The sequence below is a fragment of the Abramis brama genome, assembly GCF_963993115.1.
Source record: "Abramis brama genome assembly, chromosome: 25".
Taxonomy (NCBI): Eukaryota; Metazoa; Chordata; class Actinopteri; order Cypriniformes; family Leuciscidae; genus Abramis; species Abramis brama.
The window spans coordinates 2,259,196-2,276,823 of NC_139987.1; the positions used below are offsets into that span (position 1 = coordinate 2,259,196).

The following is a 17,628-nucleotide window of genomic DNA, read 5'->3' on the forward strand; positions in this document are numbered from 1 at the left end:
TCTAAGTGCATACAGACTGTTGTCAAAATGAGATATAAAATAAATTGTGACAAAAAAAATGTATTTTCGGTGTACTATTCTTTTAACTTATCATAGTAACTTGTCTGATCAGCATGTCAAGTGTGGTGGATGGAAACATAAAAACATGCTGATTTCACAATACTGTTGCGTTATCTCTGGATCTGCTGTATCGCTGTGCTTACCTCGGAAATTGTTGACGTCACCATAATGAATTTGCAGCACGAAGTAGTTGATTCTGGTGTCTCCTCCAACTTTAAAGCCAACATCTGCAAAATAAGATGACACTTCAGAGTTGCTTTATTATTTTTCAGATAAGTGCATTTACTCATCATGATCACTTATAGGTTCTACTGGCTGCTTTGAGACCGAGAGAAGAGGAGGGATGATGAAGAGGAAGGTGAGCACCTTTGGGTAGTTTGGTTGGAGGAGCATTCCTGGCCCAGGCATACATGATCTTGGCCTGATCCCGACAGGTCCCCAGCTCTCTCCCACAATCCCTGAGGTGGGAGATTGCCATTTTTAGTAATAATCCCATTATTACTCATTTAACACATCCATTCACAACGGTAAAGTTAGAATTTTGTTATATTTATACAAATTTTAGTGAAAATAAAAAATGTGAAGTGAGAAAATGCAAGCAAATAACCCCGCGTCAAACTCCAATGCCATTGGTTGAGCCGATAATGTCAGACTGGTTGATATGCTTAAACAAAACTATCATCAAACACACAGATGCATGTTTTCAGCCATAGTGTTTATTGGCAAATCCACCGAGCAGCACAAATTATTGGAAATTATACATTACTTATTAAAGGGATAGTGAACCCAAAAATGTAAATGTTGTCATCATTTACTCGCCCTCAAGTTGTTCCAACCCTGTACGAGTTTCTGTCTTCTGCTGAACAGAAGATGTTTTGAAGGATGTTGGTAATCGAACAGTTGTTGGACAACATTGACTAGTATTTTATTCCATACTATGGGAGTCAGTGGGGTCTGTTTGGTTCCCCATATTCTTCAAAATATCTTCTTTAGTGTTCAACAGAAGACAGAAACTCATGCAGGTTTGGAACAACTTGAGGGCGAGTAAATGATGACAGAATTTACATTTTTGAGTGGATTATCCCTTTAAGATGTTACACCTTTAACAAATAAAGAACGCATATACATATGTGTGTTAATTATTTCATAGAATCATATAATAAAAAAATTCTATAAGTTAGCACAGATCAGATCTAACATTTGCAGACATATGAAGATATGTATTTCATCCATAATCCTCTTGGCGGTAAACGGAGATGGATTGTTTTTACTTGAAAAGAAACAAATATTATAAATAAATAAAAACATTACAATACCGTAGTTACAATAGGTTCTATGTGGTCGAAAGCTTGAAGTCTGTAATTTCAATGTGGGTGTGGTCGTGTGGATATTTAATGTTATCTACATTTTCAACATTCAGTCCAACCTGAGTTCTGAAAACTTCTCATTTCTGCCTGACAGAAATATGTCGAAGCCCTAATCAGATCTGAGGATTTATACACCTTGTAAAAACCACTATTGACTAGTTTTGAAGATGTATCCAAATATTTTCCCCCTCATAAACGACCCAGCGACCCAACGACCCATGGTCCCACAGCACTGAGGCGGCACATGACTCATGCTGTCTTCAAATGACCTATTTCTAGACATTTGCTGGTTTGGCATATTAATTAGCCTATTTTCATGCTGAGCTTCAGAAGCCTCAGATCAAACACCATGAGAAGCTCCCTGCTGCATCTGCATGATGAATGTTTTACAATACATTACAGAGAGAAGCTACTGGAAAACTGATGGCAGGGGAATCAAGCCATTGTTGTTAAAATGAGGCAGAGATGCGGTATATTTCAAATATATTTTAGCTTTATCAAAGCATGCATTTTTCGCTAGCACCTTTATTTTGAGTTGCCATGTATTGAGGTTTGTTTATCAGGTGATATTTATTGAGACATTTTAAAGTGAATGATTTCTAATGAGCCCATGGAAACTGAAGAAAGGATGAGAGCCCCCCCCTCCCTCCCTCAGGTCATCTCTCAGATGCTACTGTCGTCAAGGTGCACACGGTTGCCACGGTAACAGGCCGTTTTATCACTTTTCAATGAGGAAGGTGCTGTTGTTGCACATATTACCCAAATAATTCAGTTTAATCGTGGTAATAATGCAGCAGTGTTACATTACAGGCCAGAGGAAAGCTGAGATTTGAGATTTAATGGAATTTGCGCGACTTGTTTTCAAAATCGTATGACTAGTTCACCGAAAGAATTCACTTCTTTTAGGTTTGCATTTGAGGAAATGGCGAAATCACGTTTCTACACTGAGGTGAGGCTGTAATATTCGTGTGCTTTGAGACAGAGACTCATTAACATGGTAATGTTTCTTGTGCCACTAGCATCACCAAACAGAAAAGCAAGAATATGAATTGTTTCCCAAACACTCCCACATTTGTTCCCAGACAAACAGGACCTGTAAAATCAGTCTGAATCAGAGGTCAACATGTCAAACGCTCAAACAAAGAGATCGATGTTTTGAAGGTCCCACAAGGCCACACTGTTTACAGTCTTCAGGAACTCAACAGTCAGTGGATTATTTACAGTTGGCTATGTACATAAAACAGTGAGAGGAGTTCAGTGCCTTTAACAGGAAACAACTGAAACCGTTTCTGCAATTGTTGACGTTATTTAACAGAATTAAAATACGCATGAGCTCGCCAGGATTTTAATTTATTTTAAAAGAAATTGTATAGAAAGCTCAGCATTTATTTGTAATAGAAAATTCTGTATCAATGTAAAAGTCCATATACTGTCACTTTTGATCAATTTAATGTGTCCTTGCTGAATAAAAGTATTAATTTCTTTTAAAAAAAACAAAAAACAAATTCAACATTTCACCGGTAGTGAAACAGCATGTATGCAGCTTTTGTTTGAGCATCCCAACCAGCTTGACAATGTTATTACAGTGCCACTAACAATTGTGTCTGCAAATTAAGCTGGGACAAAATAAAGTATGGAAACATCAAAGAAAAAACTAAGATAAAAAATAAAATCACACACACACTTCCTCATTAACCAGCAGAGACACACTCACCAGTATCCTTGAGTGGCGTAAGGGGTTTTGCAGCCATATAAAATCATGTGGTGGGCTGTGTCCATACTGGCATGAGGAACAAAGTCCACTGAGGAGAGAAAGGTTCAGTCAGTAATGAAGATGGAAAGGTGAGCATCTTGAAAGACAATCAAATGTATCTTGATAAATCAGCGTCATAGCATTTCTGCACACAAACTACTGTAAAGTCAGCTCTCTTTAAAAGAGATCTCACTCTCAAAGCTGGCACAAGCTATATGAGCCCTAGATCAAACACAGAGAACTGTAGACTGGGAAAATCTTCAAACCATGTTTACTCAGAAAATCGCTGGTGCATTTCACAAATAATTAAGTAATACAATGAATTAAACATGAAATTTTGAAGTGAAATTTTCCAATAATCTTTGTTTTATTTACAACTTCAAAAACAAATCATGTTTTAAACAGCATAGGTTTGCATGAAACCTCTGTGAAGACTTTGAACGGGTGAATGCTGTTTGCTTGCTGGCATAAACCACAGTGAACATCAATATGCTGTCCTAAAAGTGATGGATATCTTCAGGAAAGGCCTCTCTCGCTCTCACTCTCTCTCTCTATTGTGGTTATGAATAATAGATGGGATGTTTGATTGATGGCGATAGCAAGACAGACATAATGTATCTCTCAGAAGTCTGGGTAGACCTGCTTTCTCTGAAGACCACCACAAAGTAACACAACACATTAATGCACAGTTACAGATTCAAAACAAGTCAGTTCCACACAACCAGTCAACTGTTACAAGTCATTCATTTCCACGATCCCTCAACTTGCTTCACTGCAAGACGGATATGGTTGAATGTAATGATAAAACACAGTTTAATAAGTGAGATGTTGATTCAGTAACCGCTCGGACCGATTCAATGAGTTCATTCACTGAACGATTCGTCTGACTCCTTATATTCGAAAGCCGACGACCGATATATTGGCCGATAAATCTAAATCCAAATTTTTGAGAGCCTGATTACAAAAACAAAAGTCTCACCATCCCAAGCACACAATTACAATGTCCACATTATAATTTTATGTAGTCTATATGACTCCACATGTTGCACTTGACTGTATTTTCCTTTTTTGAAGTGATTTCAATCATATTTCAAGCAAATCAAACCCATCATGGTGAACAGTGCGCATCTGAAGTGTCTCAGCTAAAGGAAATAATACATTATTTATCAGCTTTAATATATTGGACAAATTTTCTTATCGGGTCGATAACGATAATATTAAAAATTATCATATATCGGCCGATACCGATATGGTGGCCGATATATCGTGCATCCCTAATTCAAACCAGTAACTCCTGATTTTTTGAGTCTTTCTGAATGATTCATCAAAAGAGCCATTTTCAGTCAATCAGATTACACCTCTTTCGCTGTGTGTGTTTGGTTTAGCTTGCAGCGCGCATGGACAGGACAGTTTTATAGACAGACGTCCGTTGTCTTGTTATCTCATCGCATTCAATACAGACTGCAATCTCACATTAATTTTACATTTGCCATAGTGATGGAGATTCAGAACTGCAGGAAAGACTGGCGACTGTGATAGTACGGTAACAATAATGAAAGTCTTGTACTGGCTGACAAATTTATACTGGTTTAATCGGTACATCGCTTACCCTACTACAATTATTAATATGCTACAAAAGTATTCAGATAAAGAATATACAAAAGAATATCAGATAGTCTCTAAAACCTGAATAAACCATCACCACCCATACAGTTAATGATCAACTGTACAAGATGACCCAAGGTCTTCAACATGCATTTATTTTAATGGCAGTGAGTGTTGAGGTCGAACTGTGGTGGTGAATTCAACGGACACAAACAGCCTGCCATTACTCAGTATCATGGGATTTACTGGCCCGGATGACTTGTGTAAAGATCTGCTTACGCACACAGCAGGACACTGAGACTCATCTGAACATTAAACTGGAGAGACTGGCCTGAACAAGATTATATCTTTAAAGCTTGACCAGATTAAACATTCATATCATCATCGAGATCACAGATAACAAATAACATTCAAGCTTATGATATGCAGGTTGGGGTAATGCTCTGAGTGAATTCATATCCACTCCTTGTCCAAACAAGACAGTGCATATGCACTCATAAAAATAATGGTGGCAGGTTTCATTCACTGTGTATTTAAGAACTCATAACTTCCTTGTTCAGTCTCAAGTCTGGTCTATTTGTAGACGGTTCATGTGGTGAGTCTTAGTTCTTGTTCTCTCATGTTTGCGCCTGGATCTAAAACTGTTGATCTACTCACCTATGTAGGCCTCCCGGGACGTGGGGACAGGAACAGCCATACAGAAGTAGCTGTCAGACTGTTAAGAAACAAACACGTATTAGACAGTTTCTACCATACATACACATCCATTGCTGGCCATGTATACAAAATGCATTCTGGGCGATGTTGTCATAGTAAATATCATTAAGGAAATGTCATATAATCATTTCCCATTGAATTTTAAGCAGTAGCTACAGTGTGTGTCTCAATTTTTTTTTAGGAACAGTCATCATCTGGCCTTACAACCATATAGCTTATTGCAAAATATATACTTATACCATTTAACACAACATGCAATAATTGGCATCACATAACTTCATTACATTGTACATGTTATTAACTAAATGGTCAAAAGCTGAGACATTTCATATAACACTGGATTAAAAATGTGAAGAATGTCTAAGAATTCTTATATACAACTATGTAGTATAGTAATGTTAAAAAAGTTTATATTTACATAATGCATATTTTTTATATGTTCAAGATTCAGGTGAACTATATTATAAATACTGCTATTGCTTAAACTGTACGTTTGTATGCATAGTATTATTTAAGCTGCATTAATTGGATTCATAATTTTATATATTTATAAAAAAAATCTGAATATATATATATTCAGATTTTTTTTATAAATATATAAAATTATGAATCCAATTAATGCAGCTTAAATAATACTATGCATACAAATAGTATTATCTTTTTTTATATATATATATTCAGATTTTTTTATATATATATATATATATATATATATATATATATATATATATATATATATCATCATCTTATATATATATATATATATATATATATATATATATATATATATATATATATCATTATATATATATCATCATTTTATATATATATACACACACACACACATACATACAAATTTATAGGCCATTCCAAAGCTTTAATTTTCTTGTTTTTCAACCATTTTGAGGTAGGCTTGCTTGTAACACTGTAATGTGATCTTTATTTAACAAATCCTCTCTTTCTCCAGATTCAGTGCACTCAGCACCATCAGACATACAAAAAAAACATAGCTTAAATCTGCAGAAATGAGTACAGCTCTATTCATTACAAAGTGTGAGGAGACACAGTCCTCAGGCCATTAAAGATCAAATACAACATGTGCCTTTAGGGACAATACTTGTCTGCTATTTAAGGGGAAATTGATCATTTTATGCTTTTTTGCACTATTTTGGTCTTCTGGATTTAAAATTGTAATTATGCCTATGGCACTTAGATCGTCAAAACATTCGATTTAATTAACAAAATAAGCTTGTGCAATTCACATATGAACGCGACCGGAGACGATGGACACACACACAGAGAGCATCAGCTTTAGTTTCTGCACTGATAACCGCTAGATCACGCCAAACGCTGTGAGTGTGTGTTAGAAATCAGGAATGGTGAGAGAACATTGTGCTTGATACATTTTTCATCTTCAAACCAAACTTGGGTCTTCAGTCGACAAAGTTTAGGCCTAAATCGCATCTGGCTAGTGAGCTTCCCATAATGTTTACACATAAGGTCAGTGGGCAGTCTAAAGTGGACCAGTTCAAAATGTTTCAGATCCAGTTTACACCTGTATTAGAGGCATCTACTTGTGATCAGATCGACCAAAACACATCTTAATACCAGGTGTAAACAGAGCCTACTGTACATCTATGACTCATCTGTGTCTCATAATTATTCATGAGACTGTGTGTCCTTATCATATTTATTCAGGCTTTCCTATGACAGATGCTTCAAAATGCAACGGCGTGAATATATATGTTTGATACAGAGCACAAATGCAAATGGCTGTGGATTTATTTGTGCATTAAATTACAGCAATCACAGTATGTGTGTGTCTTTGTGTATTGTACAATGAGCTTACAGAATCATAATATATTTGCTAATTTTGATTCATGCAATGGTGAACTGCAGCGTTTTTTATGGGAAACTTGAACTCATTGACAGAGTAATATATGTGCCTTGATCAGAAGCCGCTGTGTTGTCGGTCTCCCCCCTCCCTCATCCACTCCACTTTTAGCATTTTTAAAAACTGGTGAGAACTAACCAGAGATGAAACAGTAGGTTTCATGACCTTTAAAGATATGTGCAAACAACAAAGATGATGTACAGAACTCTTACCTCTGTTGGAATTACTCCTGGTATGCGAATATCGAGTGAAAAATTGTACGGATTGGACAGGACAAAAGGCTGCCTGGTCCTCGAGCAGTCATTGGGGTCTGACCAGGCATGTTCCTGAAACCTATCAACAACAACAAAAACAACAACAACAACGTGAATGTGCATTGCTATGTGTTTGCTATTACTATTTTGAGCTGAGATGAGTTTGAGTTTAGATATTCCTGCAGCTCAAACAGTAGAGCGTTGGTGCTTGCAACGCCAAGGTCATGGGTTCGATTCCCAGGGAAAGCAAGAACTGATAAGACTGTAAATGTGTACCTTGAAATGCAATGTAAGTTGCTTTGGATAAAAGCGTCTGCCAAATGCATAAATGTAAAGATATCAATTTACTAAAATTAACAACACTTATCGATTTCTTCTGCATTGTGACATACATCCAAGTGACAGATTATTGGAAAAGAAAACAGGTATGGCGGGGACTTGGTTCATGCATCAGTTGTCGTCTGGATGTTGAGATGTGGGAGTGGCAGTAAAAACTGAGTGTGATCTTGCGGTCGACTGTGGAGGGGGCGGGGTTTAAGCGCACTAAACCATTGGAGAAGTCTTACACACGTCACCAGGGACGAGTCAGTCGTTTTCACCAGAAGATAACATTTTGATGAAACGTTACAAGGTCAAAATGTGAAAAATGAAACATGCATGGATGAAATGTTCACAATAACATGCATTTGGAAAACAGATTGAACTTTCGTTTCATGCCGATTTAAAGGAAATGAATTGCCTCACCTCTTGAACCTGTCCATGGGGTTTTGGATACTGTGGCTGTGGCACTGAAAGAAGAGCGCAAGCACGAATACGCCGCACCACAGCATGCCCATCTCTGACTGGATGGAAGAACGATCAACAACAGAACTGAAAGTAAGCCAATGCGTTTTCCGCGTCAATCCTGCCCTGCCGCCATAAGCATCGGCAACACTCCGGTTATTCTCTCCTCACTTGCTCAATCTCTTCAAATAAGTGCCATAAAACCGTCCACCGTCTCAGTCGCCTCCACTCTGAATGAAACAAGGGCTGTCCGGATACAGTACGACCACCAAAGGAGATGAAGAAGAGGAGGAGGAGACAGGCTTTCTGGTTCTCACGCCGGGCAGAGCATATCACACATGCAACATCAGGCTTCTCTTACAACCTGCAAAAACAGCAGTCAAAAAATGAGAATAGATAAAAAAACAAAAAAAACAGCACTTTCAGAATAATGAGCGAGATCGATTCTTACACGCCCTACCAACATTCATGAAATATACATGCACACAGAGTCCGTCTCTGTAGAGAGAGACTGAGGGAACGGGTGGAGAGAGGAGAAGTGAGAGAGCACACAATGATCTAATCACAGAGGATTCCCATAACAATGCTCTGGGTTTGCTCCCCAGGAGACACTGGAGTGAAGGGGCCTCAGCAGTGCACAGGGAACGACTGCTGGAGACGTCACTTTACTGGGAATTATGGGAGGCGTCAGCTGAGTGCATTTTCAATGTGTCGTGTGTTTATCCTGAGCGCACCATCACAATATGCCCACGTTCAGTCAGTGTCAATGGGATGCAAAAACAGACGCTACCACGCTAATCATGACTGATATCCTTTTTGTGATGGCAGATGTCTCAAGATGATGAGGAAAGGCCTAACCAAAGAAAGATAAATAAACGGCAGAAAAAACAACCAGACGGGAAAGAACTGGAAGGCTTTCAGAAATGGGCTTAGAGTCTTTCAATCTAAGCTTGAGCTAATCGCTGAAATAATCCTCTTGACAGACACTGTTGGAAATTAACATATTGACAAGGAGCTGTTTGGTCTTTCTGGGCCATATGATAATCAAAAAATTAATGCACACCCAAATAGACACAGCAAATTCAGATTCCTTCCCTTGGAGATTCAGAGAAATAAATTGGCATGAAAAATTTTAACATTTTTAAACAATAAACCTCTGTACAAGTAATTTATTCATGGGAACAGACCCTATTAAATGTCAAAGACATTTTTACAACAAAAATGAACCATCACTGAACTATGATGCTATTTTCCTCTGGAGCTGCTGTACAGCAGAAACAAACTTTAATGCATTATTTTCCTGTTATCACTGTAAAGCTGCTTTGAAACAATCTGTATTCACTGATCGTTATCAATAAAAGTAGGCTGCCATGAAACCAAAACAATGCGCACGTCCAAGTTGCATCAAATGCATTCTCCAAATCAAAGAAAACAGCGATCGCATATCCTCTGAGCATCAACACAGAGCATCACTTATAAGATGACTGGACTTCATCATTAACCATTATTAATAATAACCATTATTATTATTATTCTCATCATGGTTTTACATAAACACTTTGTCAAGGAATGCTATGGGACAATAACTGAATGGTTCATTGTGAACTTTCCCTGCTTTTGGAACATGAATGATTTCCACTGCTTTCCAAGAAATTCTTTAAAGGAAGTTCAAAACAGTATATTCTCTAAAAACTGACTGTGGATGTTGTCCCCCCCAAAAGGTTTAAGCAAACATATTAGCAATTTCTTGTTTTCTGATTAATATTTCATTTAAAACATATATTTAATATGCAGAATTTGAGTGCTCATCATACTGAAAAAATCAGACACCAAACCCTCTGATGAAACACTAGCCTCATTAATACTCTGTGCTTATTTTGATTTCATGAGGTTCCCAGTTGTTCTGAAGAAAGACCTTTGTCTTTCCAGTGTTTATTCCAGTTGTCTTTGAACTATGCTAGATGGTAATTCGTGATATTTGTATTATTTAAAATGGATTAGCCTATAAATTCGAAATATCTCTCATTACACAGGACTGAAAAAGGTACCAGTTTGCTTTTTTAAAAGCAACACTAGGCCCTTCTCTTCTTCCTTCAAGAATTGGAATAAGTGGGAAATGGTCACTAAAACTCTTCATTAAGCTACTACACATTATTTAAGCCTATTCTTCTTAAGCTACTGATATAGTAACTGTATCAGTGCTGTGAGAAAAGAGAAAAGGTTCAGCATAAAAAACATTTGCATTTAAGCCGTCACAGACTGATCCCATCTTCCATTTTATAATATCAAAAAAACACAAGCTGTTAAACAGAAAGCGCATGATCTATTATGCGTTCACTAGGTATGAATCATCTCACACGCGCAATTCTGCACGTCATCCAAACCTGTTATGAAATGCAAAACTTGCAGTCTACAATCTCAAATAACTGAAAAGATGCCACTGTAATCCAGGGAAACATCTACTTTTCAGCAGCCCATGATGCTTTTTACTTTAAGAGAAATCTGACCCAATAATTGTTTGATGAGGATGGATTATGGATGGCGGGAGAAGAGTACCACTCTGAGAAACAAACATCTAATGATCTCCTGCACCTTCTCAAACATACGCCATTGATCATCCAGCAAACATCAACCTGCCACACGGCACAGTCTCTCAGAAGTCGCAGTAAATTATCACTGACGCAATAAATCCACTCAAAGCACTGCACTATATAGAGCTGCTGTCACAAAGCATTCTCTCTGCATTAAACACACTGTAGCACAGGGAACAATAGAGTCTGTGAGAAGGAGAAAGACAAAAATTCATAACAGACTGCCTACCTCACTCGCTCGTCACATTGAGATCTGAAGCACGACAGAAAACGAGAGAGAACTGGAGAAAAGAGAGGGACGTCTGCTTCAGTGCAGCCTGACTCATTCATAGAGAGAGAGAGAGAGAGAGAGAGAGAGAGAGAGAGAGAGAGAGAGAGAGAGAGAGGGAGAGGGAGAGAGACAGTCTAGCATGCTGGTTGACATCATCATCACACCCAAGACCTGAGGAGGTAACTATGGTAACCGCAGCACGCCCACAGGATTCACCATCAGTTACCATAGTTACCGTCCCCATGAGTCTCTCTCTCTCCACATTGATCCATCCGTGTTTAAGCCGCTCGCTCTCATATGCAGCAACACACCGAAAACAGTGGCTACGCCTATGCAGTCAGTGTCGGAGACTAACAACTGTGAGAAACAAAACTATAATGCTTGGTTACATGAGCAAAAACAATATTATTTAGGTCTATTGCTAAAATCGAAATATTGGTAAATGTTGGGAGAGTGAGTCTGATCGCATCATTGACGATGCTTCACAGGAGTGGGCGGTTGCCGAGCTCTTTGACGCAGTCTCCGTTGCCATGGTAACAGCAGCTGCTCAGGTGGAGCTCTCCTCTGAACTCATGGGTAATGTAGTTCTTCACTGGGAATTTGGTTATTTTTCAACAAAGTTAAAATCACTCTGACTTATGGCATTTAAGCATTAATCATCACTTGCTTTCAGAACTCAAGGTAGGTCTGTGTTGATACAATTCAATTTGCAAGAGCTTTATTTTAAAGATGCATTCAACCATGTATTTAAATTCAAGAGCAATCCAGAATTACAGTCTTGTATTACAGTGTTTGTTGTCTGAATAAATTTCTCCTAAAATCCCAGATATATGCTATAACTTCTTTACTGTAAAACATCCAATAAATCAAGATAAACATGTAACTAATGAAATGTTAAATGGCATTAAAGGGTCATGAAACACTTCATTTGGGGACTTTTGTTTTTTGGGGGCAATGATATGTGCTTTAACAGACAATATAATATTCATGCTAATAGCAACTAGTTAATAGTGAGAATTTGACCCTACACTAAAGTGTTACCAAACATTTACATTGTGTCAGCAACATCACAGGATGAGACGCAGGATGTGGCGCTTCATGTGACAAACACTATACTGTGAGTGATCAGAGATTAGTTGAGAGATATGACTGATGTGTTGCAAGGCTTTCTCTGCAGTCACTGTTTCAGTAGCAGCATTAAAGTGCCCCATTGTGCTTTTCAGATATTACCTTTCATGTAGTGTGTAATATCGCTGTTTGTAAATGTCAAAGACCAAAGTGCAGATAAATGGAGTTATTGTCTCCTAAAAAAAAAAGAAAAGATTCTGAACTGCCTGAAACTAGTCTTCCTGTTCCATACCTTTGTAACAAATTTGCATAATGCCAGCTTATGGTCTTCATTTCAAACAACACCTGCTTTGAACCTCAAACACTGTATCTGCAAGCTGAGACTGGTGTTATTACAACTTGTGTTATTCATGTCGAGAAGCGGCTGTTTTTTGCACGGCAAATCCGCTTTGATGCTCTTCCAAAAGGATGAAGACTCGCACTCAAATTGATGCAGTAAAACTGACACCATCAAAACTGTTCATATCTAGGGCTGCCCCAAAATAATCAACTAAATGTTAGTCGATCAAGATTTTATTAGTCGGTTAGTCGCAGAAAAAGAAAACTCCACAGGAATTGGCGAAGTGACGCAGTCTGTGACGGACAGATCGTTAACGGCGGGTTCTTGTGGTAATTACAGTATGTCGGGCAGTAAATCCAAACGTTCACCTATCATCCATCAACCTCAAATATGGATTATCATTTGGAACAGGATAGTAGTAGCAACTTTACATAACTCTATCATTATCCTAGATAAATGTGCGCTATTATTAGGTGCACAAGTGTTTGATCACTTGCATTTTTTCCTGATAACAGCGGAAACCACTTAAAATACAAATTTCGGTCATACAGATAAGAATTATACAATACATCATTCGAAACATAAAGGGCCTACTTTATTTGTGTAAACTCACAGTAAAAAAAATGTTTTAGTGCTTTTGTAAAATAATGTATTGGTGAACTTCGAGCACGGCACAAAAATTACCCGAAACTCAGTGTCCACTTGCCTCACAGACATGTGTAGACATCTATAGAAAGCTTGAAATGTCTATAAATACTCTCTGCTTATGTAATCCGCATGAAAGGTGCATTTCTCTCTAAAGGTGTGTCCACTTTACTGCGGAGATGAGAGTCTGCATCGTCAACTTCATCTTTGCAGCGACACTGACTCATAAAACACTAGTTTATTAATAAACAATTAAAATGTCTCCCAGCTATTTTATCCAACACGTTTATAATCATTACTTTTGCCGATGCTTTGCGGCGAGCTTTATGTGTGCACTTGCGCGCATAATAGGCCAAATATTCCACCCCATTTAAGCAATTCAAATAATATAAATGTGCGTTTAGTCGTCTAATTGCTTAAATGAACGACTACTATTCGACTAGAAAAATCTTTAGTCGGGGGCAGCCCATATCAAGTGTATCAAGTGCTGAGGAACTGAAATTCAGATATGGTAATGGTCATTTGTGCTGTAAGTGGTCGACCAATCACAACAGACTGGGTCATCTGACCAATCACAACAGACTGGATCATCTGACCAATCAGACCGGAGTAGACCAATCACAAGTCAGACTGGGCCATCTGACCAATCAGAGCAGAGTAGACCAATCACAACAGACTGGGTCATCTGACCAATCAGAGCAGAGTAGACCAATCACAGCAGACTGGGCCATCTGACCAATCAGAGCAGAGTAGACCAATCACAGCAGACTGGACCATCTGACCAATCAGAGCAGAGTAGACCAATCACAACAGACTGGACCATCTGACCAATCAGAGCAGAGTAGACCAATCACAGCAGACTGGACCATCTGACCAATCAGAGCAGAGTAGACCAATCACAGCTGACTGGACCATCTGACCAATCAGAGCAGACTGGACCATCTGACCAATCAGAGCAGAGTAGACCAATCACAGCAGACTGGACCATCTGACCAATCACAACAGACTGGACCATCTGACCAATCAGAGCAGAGTAGACCAATCACAGCAGACTGGACCATCTGACCAATAACAGCAGACTGGACCATCTGACCAATCAGAGCAGAGTAGGCCAATCACAGCAGACTGGGCCATCTGACCAATCAGAGCAGAGTAGACCAATCACAGCAGACTGGACCATCTGACCAATCAGAGCAGAGTATACCAATCACAACAGACTGGGCCATCTGACCAATCAGAGCAGAGTAGACCAATCACAACAGACTGGGCCATCTGACCAATCAGAGCAGAGTAGACCAATCACAACAGACTGGACCATCTGACCAATCAGAGCAGAGTAGACCAATCACAGCAGACTGGACCATCTGACCAATCAGAGCAGAGTAGACCAATCACAGCAGACTGGACCATCTGACCAATCACAGCAGACTGGACCATCTGACCAATCAGAGCAGAGTAGACCAATCACAGCAGACTGGGCCATCTGACCAATCAGAGCAGAGTAGACCAATTACAGCAGACTGGACCATCTGACCAATCAGAGCAGAGTATACCAATCACAACAGACTGGGCCATCTGACCAATCAGAGCAGAGTAGACCAATCACAACAGACTGGGCCATCTGACCAATCAGAGCAGAGTAGACCAATCACAACAGACTGGACCATCTGACCAATCAGAGCAGAGTAGACCAATCACAGCAGACTGGACCATCTGACCAATCAGAGCAGAGTATACCAATCACAACAGACTGGGCCATCTGACCAATCAGAGCAGAGTAGACCAATCACAACAGACTGGGCCATCTGACCAATCAGAGCAGACCAACTAACAAATAACCCAATACACTTGCTGCTCTCTTAACGGTCTTAATTTTGTTTATCTTGCGCTGCTCAATGTTGAACTAACTCTCACTGACAGCTTGCGGCGGCGTGCATAAAGCATCATGCAAAGATAAAGGTTTCCTGTTACAGATGCCACTGTTGATGCAGTATTTGTGTTAGTGCCCCATGATACATATGTGATGCGGTCGGGGAAAACCCATCATATGGTGAAATTTGACCTATTACAGGTTTTGATACCATATGAGAGCTGGTTTCAAGATATTCTCAGAGATGATAGACAAGATGTTATAGAATAATAATTTAATGAAAAATAAACTGTGACTAAAAACTGACATTCAAACTATTTTTTTATCTTCCTGAAAACGGCCCAGCGCCACATCCGACGGGTTTTCCCAGATCGCATCACATTTATTCTGTGAGGTTTATTTTTATTTTTAGAATTGGCCGTTTGTGTGATCAAATACATATAATAGCACTGGTATTACAGTGGCACATTACACTCAAATACAGATGTGCCACAAACTGACTACAGATTATAAATATGATTTAATTAAGATAAGTTTACTCAGAGTAAGAGGATAAAATCAACTTTCAGTACCAAAAACTGAGGTAAATCTCAGGGTAAGCTCTGGAGCAGCTTCAGTTCAAGGGTTCGTTTACTCCAGCGTTCCCTATTGATGAGACTCCAGTGGCTGTGACAGATTACGCATATATATGGTTAATAATATGGCCTAGGCCTATTTTTTTAGTTATTATAAAGCACTATTATAACATAAAGCAATGTTTACTTTACTCAAATTTATTTTATTCTCATCTCACACATTGTGGATCTGCAATTTAAAAAAAGTTTTTTGTTGTTACATTTTCTATATAACGTATTTACAAGAAATGTGGAAGCAAAATGGCTAAACATAGGCCATATTATCTTTGCAAGCACTGACTGTTTTACTTAAAGTTTAATCAAGCTTTCTTTTTTAAATTTAGAATAAGCATTAAACCAAAAATATATATTTTGTACTCAGTAATAAAAAAACTGATTAAGATTTAAAAGATAAGATTTAAAAAAAACAATTGCACAACTGCACAGTAGGTGGCGATATACACTAAGAATGCACATCGGCAATAAACAAAAGAAAAAGAAAGCAGAAAGTTCTTAGCCTCCGTTTCCATGGTGACTCCTAGATTCGGCGCTCAGTTGAGAATGTCTTTAGGGCTTTTCACTGCGCTTAACCCCATGTTATCGTCGTTCTAAACAACACTTTTAACCCCGGGTAAAGGAGTGCTTCACACTTGTAATTTAGCTGCGGGGTAAGCACAGCTTTTTACCCGGGGTTATGAAACCCTGCTCCAGGGTTAGCACAGCTTTTTACCCGGGGTTATGAAACCCTGCTCCAGGGTTAGCACAGCTTTTTACCCGGGGTTATGAAACCCTGCTCCAGGGTTAGCACAGCTTTTTACCCGGGGTTATGAAACCCTGCTCCAGGGTTAGCACTGCTTTTTACCCAGGGTTATGAAACCCTGCTCCAGGGTTAGCACAGCTTTTTACCCGGGGTTATGAAACCTTGCTCCAGGGTTAGCACAGCTTTTTACCCGGGGTTATGAAACCCTGCTCCAGGGTTAGCACAGCTTTTTACCCGGGGTTATGAAACCCTGCTCCAGGGTTAGCACTGCTTTTTACCCAGGGTTATGAAACCCTGCTCCAGGGTTAGCACAGCTTTTTACCCGGGGTTATGAAACCTTGCTCCAGGGTTAGCACAGCTTTTTACCCGGGGTTATGAAACCCTGCTCCAGGGTTAGCGCAGCTTTTTACCCGGGCTTATGAAACCCTGCTCTAGGGATGCACCGATCCGATACTGCCATTTTTGGCGGATCGGGTATCGGTCAGACAAGGCCGATCCAAATCCGATATTGTGCGTATATTATTCAGTGTTATTGTTAAGCCCCACAAAAGGAACACAAACATTATAAAGCACCATAAGTTTTCGTGCACAATATTATAAGTGTTCTGAAGCCATTATATAGTATAATGTGAGATATAAATTAATATTTAAGTCGTAAATTCAAGATCACGTAAACGTTTCCCTCCGCTGCAGCTGTCAATCATTCTTCATTCAGCATTCAAACAGCACGCCGCGTTCGGTTATGACAGTTAACACGATGAAACTCTCTCCAAGATGATTCAATGTTACTATTATTATACTTGATCTGTAGATAAAGGTCTATGGTTTCGCATAAAACAACTTTATCTTGCTGGACTTTATTGCTGTACCTTAATCATGTTACTTTCTACGGGGTGTCTGTTAGATCACAACACTGGAGTAAAGTCAGGTACTATTTGTTCTTCACGCGCACAGTTACTGAAATTTAAAACTGTTAAAAGAAAATGCTGAATAGACTATTGCATAGATAGATACGGTATAATACACTACGCCAGGG

The 17,628-nt window shown here is 38.9% G+C and overlaps 1 protein-coding gene across 13 annotated transcripts in view; it reads right to left on the bottom strand.

Moving 5' to 3' along the window:
- Positions 1 to 17,628, bottom strand: part of pam (peptidylglycine alpha-amidating monooxygenase) — a 64,877-nt gene that overhangs the window by 35,556 nt on the left and 11,693 nt on the right. For 7 of the 13 annotated variants that reach the window (XM_084105518.1, XM_084105528.1, XM_084105525.1 and 4 more), the window contains exons 2-7: positions 8,395 to 8,797; positions 7,609 to 7,729; positions 5,443 to 5,500; positions 3,142 to 3,229; positions 427 to 518; positions 204 to 287 (exon numbers count right to left, since the gene is read on the bottom strand). In XM_084105518.1, coding sequence (XP_083961644.1) covers positions 204 to 287; positions 427 to 518; positions 3,142 to 3,229; positions 5,443 to 5,500; positions 7,609 to 7,729; positions 8,395 to 8,486 — 535 coding nt within the window. In that variant the 5' untranslated portion in view covers positions 8,487 to 8,797. Of the gene's footprint in view, positions 1 to 203; positions 288 to 426; positions 519 to 3,141; positions 3,230 to 5,442; positions 5,501 to 7,608; positions 7,730 to 8,394; positions 8,798 to 8,893; positions 9,042 to 11,253; positions 11,355 to 17,628 lie in introns of those variants that run through there. The other 6 variants (XM_084105529.1, XM_084105526.1, XM_084105522.1 and 3 more) reach the window with 4 other exon arrangements.